This window comes from Wolffia australiana, chromosome 8 (genome assembly GCF_029677425.1).
Source record: "Wolffia australiana isolate 7733 chromosome 8, ASM2967742v1".
NCBI classification, from domain to species: Eukaryota; Viridiplantae; Streptophyta; class Magnoliopsida; order Alismatales; family Araceae; genus Wolffia; species Wolffia australiana.
In genome coordinates, this window is record NC_135842.1 from 10,900,001 (window position 1) to 10,909,434 (window position 9,434).

The following is a 9,434-nucleotide window of genomic DNA, read 5'->3' on the forward strand; positions in this document are numbered from 1 at the left end:
TATCTTCTTCTTCTCCTCTTAGTTAAGATAAAGTAGGATATCTCATCATAAAGTCTCATTAATGGAGTGTGTGGAATGAGAAGAAAGGAAGAAAAGAAAGGTCAGGTCTGGCTAGCATGGGCACCAAAACAGGTCCCCCCTACCTCTATTTATCCTATGTGTGTGACCCTATAGGCCCATATTAGTATATTCATTCCCAACATTATAAATTAAATTTATTCATATATAGATTAATTACCCCGAGACCAATTTAACCAAATAGATAGGTTAAGTCTCCCGCCCACCGGGTGTCACACTACACGTCATGCTCTAGAAAATACAGAGTAATAATTAAAGTCTATCATGAAAATTCTACCATCGTCAGTTATTGTATGTGTATAATCATTCATCTATGCTGAACTCCCAAATAACTAAAGGTATATTTAATTGTCAAACCCTAATCCAACATTTAGATAGTAGTAAAACGAAATGAGAATAATCGGATAACATCTTATCTCATATCTCCACTTCTATGGACAAATATATAACATGTTTTCTTCCTTGAGTCAATCTCCTGATATACAAAGGGCGGATGATCCCATATTGACCATTTGATCACCTTCGTGCACTTATTCCTATATCCAAGCTAACACATTTTTAAATCTTGATATTATATACTCGTACATCTTAGTTAAAATATAATCGCCCATGCACAAGATGTATGTCATCTTTCAAGCCCAACATACATCTATTTGAGCATGATATGAATAACTTGATTTATGTTTTAGATAAATACCTGTTGGGAATCCATATTACGAATCCACTAACTCTTTCTCCAAAGAGAACCCACTATTTGTCTTTAGTTTCTCCGCATTGTTGGCTACAAGATCGGCCATAATTATTATGTATGTACAAAAATATTATGATATTTTTTCCTGATAGTTTAAATCTTGTCTCAAGTATCCATCAAATACAAATATTTAGAATACATGTTTTAAAACTGTTGATCACTCTGTTATGATCTCGTTAAAATTCACCAACTCATTGTAAAGATCACACGATAACAATAATGAATACTTTTATATCAATGAACAAAAAATAGCATGACGTGTGATTGGATCCACAATCACATAACATTCACCATATCTATATATAATATAATTCAGGGATTCATACAGATCAATTCACAAAGTTTTTCCCCAAAAGAACACCCATTATTTGTTATTGAATGTCTCCCCACTAATGGCCATGGGATCAACCATACTCATCATATGAGTGGGACTAGACATTGTCATTATTTTTTTCATATTTCAAGGCTCTCCTTTCAATTATCCGTGGAATAATGATATTTAGAATGTGTGTAAAGACTAGTGATCATTGATATCCTCTACTCCTCAACTAACCTAAAACTAAATCCCTCCCTCTACAAGGCGTCGACCTAAAAGTAGGACTTGGTCAGCCACTATTTTTTGGCCTACAGGAGCTCCGTTGTCTGGCGGTTGTTCACCGCCAAACTTGAAGGAATTTTTAGAAATTGCCCCAAGAATCCAATGAAATAAAAATCGTTCAGAAGAAATCATCAGGCTAGGAGTTCACTGAAGCACCCCCCTATGCCGCCGCTCACTGCTGCATGAGCCCCCACAAAGGCTAGGAGACATTTGGCTGAACAGCGATCCCCCACAACAACGATCTCTCAATTGGCTGAACAGAATTTGCTAAAATTTTGACAGTGGCTTCTTGGCATCTAGAGAGCCTCTGTACAAAATTTCAGCTTAAACCAAGGCTTACACATCCGGTAAAATTGTTTTGACAGTTTTTTTTCAGTGGGACCTCCCTCATGCAGCGTCCCAAAAATTTGTGTGCACGTCTAGACTACCTAATTGGAGTGGCACACAAAATTTCATCTCAAATGGAGGCATGAAGCATAAGTAACCAACAATAAACTTTAATTAATCACAAGTACTCATGGAATTCGATTATAACCATCACAAGTGCATCATAAACATTGTATTGTATCAATGAAATATTAAACAATATGCGGAAGTGAGATTGGCTTGCAGCTTATATATATATTCAACATACACTCAAAATAAGAGGAGATTGAATCAATGATCAGGATACAATTGAATCATTGGCTAAGGTAGTGGAAATGTGGAGAATGTGTTCTCTAATATTTTTGTCACACATTTGTACCAACAAGAATGACCAATTAGGGTTTGATGATTAGCTATACCCTAATCCTTTGGAAGTCACATGTTGATGACGGATTATACATACATGGTCATTGATAATAGTAAATATTTTATGAGAGTGTTGACACATTCTTTTGTATCTTCTAGAAAATATTAAGTGTTTCTTGGCACCTCATGGGCTAGCAACTTAATGTACCAATAGGGTTACGTTGATTAATGATTAATGAATCTATATGTTGATATTGTTAGTCGATAAGGTTGGCTAACAAATGGTATTGGGTTGTTAAATCTATGAACAAAAGTTAAATGTTGGTAAAGAGGGTCCCACAAAATTTTGTTGGATGTTGTGGATGTATCCTAAGTTTGGGGATTTTCATGAATTTTTCTCACAGACAAGGATTTTATAAAATTTTATTAAGAACACTCATAAATAAATTCCCATAGACTATGGATAGAAGGGGCATCCACCTTTGATACCCATGTGAACCATTATTGAATGCCCCCCACTCTTCTCTTCCTCTGCATGAGTACAGATTAAGGTGAGACTAGATGGTGAGAAAATCCACTCAGATTTCTAAAATCATAGTGCAACTGATGCAGCCCAGAAGCCCATTTTCTAAAGCCCACTAGCAACTTGTGGCCCAAGATGAAGATTCTTCTAGAACTGACAGATTTTTTCTTACAAGATACTCTGACTGGATTTTCTCTAACATGATCCTTTGACAGATTTTCTCTGACAGGATCCTTCGACAAATTTTCTCTGACATTATCGTCCCACAGATTTAACTCTGACAGAATCCTCAAACATATTCTTCTTCTGCCAGGATCTCTACTCTAACTTGTCAGAGTTGCATATCTTCTATTTTGTCCCATCAAGATATTTTTGAGCCACACAAATATCTCTTGACAGCTTTTACAGGCCCCAGAATCTGCAGGATATCTCTGATCAGGCCTATCAAGCTGCTTATCCTCTGTTTTAGCTTGTCAGAGTTGTTTTTCTCAATGTTTTGAGTTGTCCTTTTGTGGGTACAGTAACTATGGACGACCCTGCACTTGTTGTGGTCTATATAAGGCCCCCCTATACCTTTGAAGGATGATTATTTAAGTGTATTGTTTTATAGAAATTCTTTTTTCTCCCCTTTGAGTGTTCTCTTTGCTAGAGAGTGTTTTAGTACTTGTGAATTCAAGCACAACCTCTTGTGGACTTGAGGGTTGGAGAAGCTAATTCTGTGGATTCAGGACTTGGCTCCTTCAAGTAGAGCAAGGCTTGTGGATTCAAGTCCTATTCCTACACTGTTCCTGTACTAAGACTATGTCAGCAAGGCCATAAAGAAGAGATTTAGAGCTCTAAAGATCTCATGGAAACACTGAGGCCCGACATTTGAGTGATTTAAAATGACTCAAAAGAGGAACCAAGTGATTGATGATTTTTTTTGGGCGGGGTGATATGATCATTTATGTTGTTAACTAAACGATCTGATTTTAATGAATTATTTCACTATGCAAACAATTTCAGCTAAATTTGATTGATGCTAAGAATCCAAGCACCAAGGGTGGGTGAAAAAGCCCATTCCTACTGGGTTGAGCAAGAAGGAGCCTTGAGTGTAATTTCGGTTGTTGATGACTGAGATTTAGGAAGAAGATACAATGGGCTGGAGTTGAGTTACTCCCAAACATAGGAAAAATGCATGTGTGACATCCTCATCATCTACTTCCTTGCCTAGGAAAGAACACAACAGCTCATTGGATCAGAGCACGTAAAAACTTTAGACAACATAATCCACGCCCCTCTCAGGTCATAACTTCACCATTTAAACTAACATTTAACAAACTCAATAGTCTGTCCCGTGCAATGGTTTTTTCACGACTAGATATATCTCACGTCATGAGTGTTCTGAGAAGATATGTCTCGGCAAGCTGTAAATTGGATTATTTAGTATTTGTGTAGAACCATCAATATATGCCTTGAATTTGGAAGAATTAAAGACACATTGACATTTTTTGTTGATCTGGACTATGTTGGAGATGTACAAAAAAGGGACACTTACAAGTTATATCTGAATGATTGTAAGATGTGCCGTTAGCTGAAAAGGTATTCTACATGCTACTATTGTATTATCTACACCAATGAAGAGTAAATGGAAACTACAGAGGCTAACAAGGAATATATATGGGTGAAAGTTTTTTTAGATAATTGCCTTCAAGTCCTCTGTGATTGTTTTTCATTGTAATAGTCTATGTTGCATACACTTAAGGATTGTATGCACCATGAAAGAGCCGAGTAGAGCAACATCGACTATCATTTTATAATAGAAAATTTAGTCTAAGAAGGTGTGTTTATAAAAAAAAACGTTAAAACAATCTGCAAGACATATTTAGAAAGTCTCTATCCATTTTGAGGTTCAAGCATTTGTTAAATTTTAACTCATAAATTGCACATTCTTTCTTTTTTTGTTGCAGGTTGGCTGTGTCAGAAGTGTACATTAGCGAAGTTGAGTCAATTTTCATATCAGATCTCCATTTTCAAAGCTCCATGATGTGTTTCAGGCCACCTGTTTGATAATCTTATCACTCTTAATAGTTCCTTCATTACTCATTTTCAACGAAGGCCTCAACAACTACACCTGTCGACTATCCTCTTACTTATAAATCATACTTGTATAACGAAAAGATACAAGTTATGATTCATGTTAATTTGCCACTCAAAATGTCACTGTTTGTCACTACAAAGTAGATATCACAGATAAGTTGAAATGTGAACTAAAATATTAAACTAATGCTTTGTAATAAATAAATAAAGCACGTTTGACAATTAGATCTGAAAAGCTAGTCAAGAAGGGAAATAAATAAAATTAGTAGAAATAAACAGATCTTTCACTTATTTGACAGGGTGAGGCTAGCTTTTATCAGATATTCGGAGTACAAAATACCGTTTGTTTGGTAACTAGTAAATTACAATAATCTTTTGATTGGATAAGTGAGGTTACTTTGTATCAGATGTTCTCTGTTGAAGTTAATTTTTCTTCAAAAGAACCAGCTTTTGATTGGATGAGTTAATTGAAACAGCCGGCTCTCTCATTAAACATGCCATTTTTGGCTCATACATAATTTCACAACTTTTTCAAAGAAATAGTGTTTAATGCTCAGAATACCTGATATAAACTAGCCTCACAAATCCAATCAAAGATGAATGTAATTTACAAGATCCCTAATAATAATACATGATAAAAGTGCTTCAAGACAAAGAGTACTTAGAGCACAAGCCACCTACTTCTCAAAGGCTGAAATAGGATGATAAATTGTTCAAAGATAATATGATTACCAAATTAAGAAATTTCAGGTTCATGTGACTATCAGTTTTCATGAAAAGAAACACAATGCTTCAGCTTGATCAAAGCTTAATTAATGTTAATGTAACTGGACATTAAAAGAAGCATGGAACTAGATCTGAGAGGCAAGGAATAGTCAAAACCCAAAAGTGCAAATCTCATCCCTCTAAAGAAATTGTCCCAAGGAACAGGCTTCAATCTCTGAAGCAATATCTTTCTATCTCTAACACTAGAGACGGTTGATAACAGCCTCTACTTCATCAGGGGTGTAGAGATGGTATGTGGGTGCCACCCTGGCAATGTCCACATTATTACGAGTCACCTGCCACATCAGAATTCTAGGTTTAACACAACCAGCATGAGCTGCTTCCCAAATTCTTAAAAACTATTAATGTAGGGATTCATATTTACCTTTTCCTCCATCACCTGCTTCAAAATAGACAGCGCTATCGTCTCCGCCTCCTGCAGGTTCAAATCCTGCATCGAATTACACTAATTAGTAACTACATCTCAACCCAAATCTCACTCTCTATATGTTTCTGTTTTCCCATCTCTAACTCTCTCTCTACTCTCAGGTAGTGGCTTCTGCACTAATTAATAGCTAAACCTTAGTGAATTTCTCCTGGAGAGAAAAAAATCCACACTCTCTTCACTTTTTTCTTTCTCAATCCATCACTTTTATTCTCTCTCCTACTATATTCTCAGTTTGGAAGGAGAGAGGGACACCCTGTTGTACTGCTCCTGGAGAGAAAAAAGAATCCAAACTCTTCCTTCCCTTTTTCTCTGTCCATCTCTCTCTCTACTCTCAGTTTGGAAGGAGAGAGGGGCACCCTTTAGTACGGTTCCTGGAGAGAAAAATTAATCCAAACTTTCCCTTCATTTTTTCCTTTCTCCATCCATTACTTTTATTCTCTCTCCCCCCCTCTAGTCTCACTTTTACTCTCTCCCCCTCTCTTAACTCTCTTCATATCCTAAATTCTTTCTTTACTTTTTCTGTCTTTTCTTTTCTACCTCTTTCTCAATCTCTATCTCTCTACTCTCAGTTGGCAAGGAGAGACCGGCACCTTATTGTACTGCTCCTGGAGAGAGCTGTCAGCTCCCTCAGAACCCGACCCGATGGCTTTTGCATTACACTGCCAGAATGTCCCAGATGGATCAGTGTAGTACCTGCACAAGCCACGTGGCAGTCAGTGGGCCCGGCAAGACAACGACGCAGTCTACACGATTCTTCGTGGGCCAGAAATGAGCCCAAATTCGAAATGAGCTTTGGCCTGGGATAGCGAGACTCACAGGCTTGGCCCGTTCTCGTCGTGTCCAGCAATCAAGAGAGAGACACCAAAAGGGCGGGACTGTACACAGCAAAATAAACAACCATGAGAGGATCAGCAAAAAATTAAAACTAAATGTACTACTATAGCATCTCACACATCAGAAAGTTCAACTAAACTGAAAAATGAGAAAAAAGAGAAAAGCTAAACTAGAAATATTTCGTGACATCCTTGAGTTTTAGAAAGTTAAAGATATACCAGCCACAGTGATACGTCTCCCAAAACCTTTTTTTTAGAAAACGTGTCTACCAAAAAAGTAATTCCAAAAGAGTAAAGAAAGAAAATTTTTAAAAAATACCAGAAAAAGGGAATCAGCAAAAAAGGTTGGAACTCAATGTATCTTGTAACATCCTCAATATCAGAAAATTACGTTTTTTGAAGAAATAGAAAGTTATGAATAGTATGCGAGCAACATGAAGCGTCTACCAAAAAAATAACACAAAAAAAGATGAAACAAAAAAACTACCACAAGAGAAAATCAGGAATAATTAAAACTAAATGTATCTTTCAACGTTCCCGACATCAGAAAGTCACAAATAGTATACATAACGCAACGAAGCCTCTCCCAAAAAGTAAGTCCGAAAAGGGAAAAACGGTAAAAGAGATAAATTAAAACTAACAGGTGAGAGTATCAGCAAACAAATTTATGATAAATGTATCTTGTAAGGTTCTAAACATCAGAGAGTAATAAATAATCCAGAAACGGAATGAAGCGTCATTGTGGCAAAACGGAACAGCACATACTGCAAAGAAGCGTCTACCAAAAAGCAATCCAAAACAGAAATAAGGATAAACGGGCAAGAAAATAGAAGAAAAAGAAAATACAAACTAAGCAATACCATGGATTCTTCATCTCCTTCACCAAAGCGAAGCGCAAGGTCACAGAGAGCTTGGGTAGTAGACTCCACTGTCATTGCCTCCCCGTATGAAAACCTGTGATTCTGAAGAAAATAAAAATTTAGTGAATACAGCATTTAGCTTAGTATTATTTAATAATCCTGCATAATATTACTAGGACGCAGAATTTTACTTGAGTTTCTACACGGGCATGCTCCACAAGAGTACGCGCATCAGCTATGAGACCACTCATGGCACATCCAATGTGTTCATCGATCTCCATTATCTTTTCCACACTGCTCGGCTCCTGAACAACGAGTGATTACACAATATTCAAAAGCCCATGCTGATGAAGAAAAAAAAGAAACAAAAACAGACTGTTATTCGGTTTTCTAAAATTAATGGCATGTTGATCAGCTATTTTCTAAGAACGCGAGAATCTTTCAATAAAACATAAATGTCCAACCCTAGTAAGCTTCCCGTACTCAGCTGTGAAGGACCATGAAAGTAAAGTTTTTGCATAAAGTTTTGACGGGGAATGAAAAAAAATACCCGTGGTCTGCATAAAGTTTTTGAAGCACATGAAAGTAATAATAAGTATGGAATGGAAATAGTGATAGAGCGTGCAAAAACCAGAAGAGGAGAGGTGATTCTCTTTTCTACAGCGAGCACAACTCCCTCCTTTGTCTTCAGCCCGATTGCAGTAGAACCAAGCTGTGATGGAGCAAAATAAGAAATGTATTAGAATTTCGGTAATTAAGAGATAGAAGGACCAAAAAAGCTCGCAAAGATATTTAAATCGAAATCACAATCAAAGCCCACCTTAATGGCCTCAATGGCGTACTCGACCTGAAACAATCTTCCCTCGGGGGAAAAAGTATTGACTCCCCGATCATACTCAGTCCTGAACAGAGAAATAAATTCAAATCCAGCAATTAACATATGAAGGCCATCATAAATCGTCATTTCCCCGAACCGGTCGAAGTAGATCCATCTCCCACTTACCTGGTCAGAAACATCGTAGAACAGATCGATCCGGCAGTGAATTTGTAAAAACCCTAGCTTTCTGCGGACCCTTTATCCTAAAAAGAGATACCCAGAGAAAAAAAAAGAGAACCCAACAAATCAACAGCAGCACCGATTTGTGGGCCAAGAACAAATGAATATTCCATTACATCTACTCAAACAAAATCAGCGCGCATTCTTGAATTAAGAAGAAAACGGATAGCAAGAGAGATGAGAGAGTGAGAAGAGGGAGAGAGAGAGCCATTACCTCGCCCCTGGAGAAGCTTGTTCGTCAATGGGGACGACTGAGAGCCGCTAGCAATGAAGAGTTTTTAACTCTGGCTTGGCCCCCAAGTAGGAAGGCAGAGGGCTACTTTTCGGATCCAGCTTAACGGGTCGGGTGAGACCCGGTAAGATGTTCTCTTAAATGGATGGATAGTATGAGCAGTGGACTGGTAAGGAGTGTATAAGATCACTTGTCTTTGGCAGTTGTGTGGTCGTTGTGCGGTGTGGTTTGAATTTTTGAATTGCCCTTTGCGCAGCCAGCCGAGTATTCGGCCCTTCCACTGCCCTCGGTCATGGGGCTGAGCGAGTGGTCGGTTTTGATCGAGTATTTTTAATAAATTTGTAAATTAAACCAGTGATTAATGAGGGTCATTGGTCAATTGGTTCAGTCTGGCTGTCGATTCATCAATACTTGTTCAAAAGTACGAATGAACCTCGACGGCCAGACTGAACCTATTGACCAATGACCCTCATTAGTC

General features: G+C 37.6%; 1 protein-coding gene across 1 annotated transcript; it reads right to left on the bottom strand.

Moving 5' to 3' along the window:
• Nucleotides 1-5,633: 5,633 nt before the first annotated feature.
• On the bottom strand, nt 5,634-9,070 carry LOC144706884 (proteasome subunit alpha type-5). Its single transcript, XM_078579957.1, has 10 exons — nt 8,939-9,070; nt 8,671-8,747; nt 8,488-8,569; nt 8,299-8,379; nt 7,859-7,972; nt 7,668-7,769; nt 6,791-6,849; nt 6,565-6,667; nt 5,912-5,977; nt 5,634-5,822 (listed from the first exon to the last, which is right to left on the bottom strand). The coding sequence occupies exons 2-10, from the start codon at nt 8,682-8,684 to the stop codon at nt 5,730-5,732; spliced, it is 714 nt and encodes a 237-aa protein (XP_078436083.1). The 5' UTR covers nt 8,685-8,747; nt 8,939-9,070; the 3' UTR covers nt 5,634-5,729.
• Between the last annotated feature and the right edge of the window lie 364 nt (nt 9,071-9,434).

What these genes read in the sequence shown, in the direction of transcription:
- LOC144706884 (XM_078579957.1), bottom strand. An exon ending in ACGCCATTGAGGCCATTAAG is followed by an intron (nt 8,380 to 8,487) that starts GTGGGCTTTGAT and finishes GCTCCATCACAG; the next exon opens with CTTGGTTCTACTGCAATCGG. An exon ending in AAGGAGATGAAGAATCCATG is followed by an intron (nt 6,850 to 7,667) that starts GTATTGCTTAGT and finishes TGCTGTGTACAG; the next exon opens with TCCCGCCCTTTTGGTGTCTC.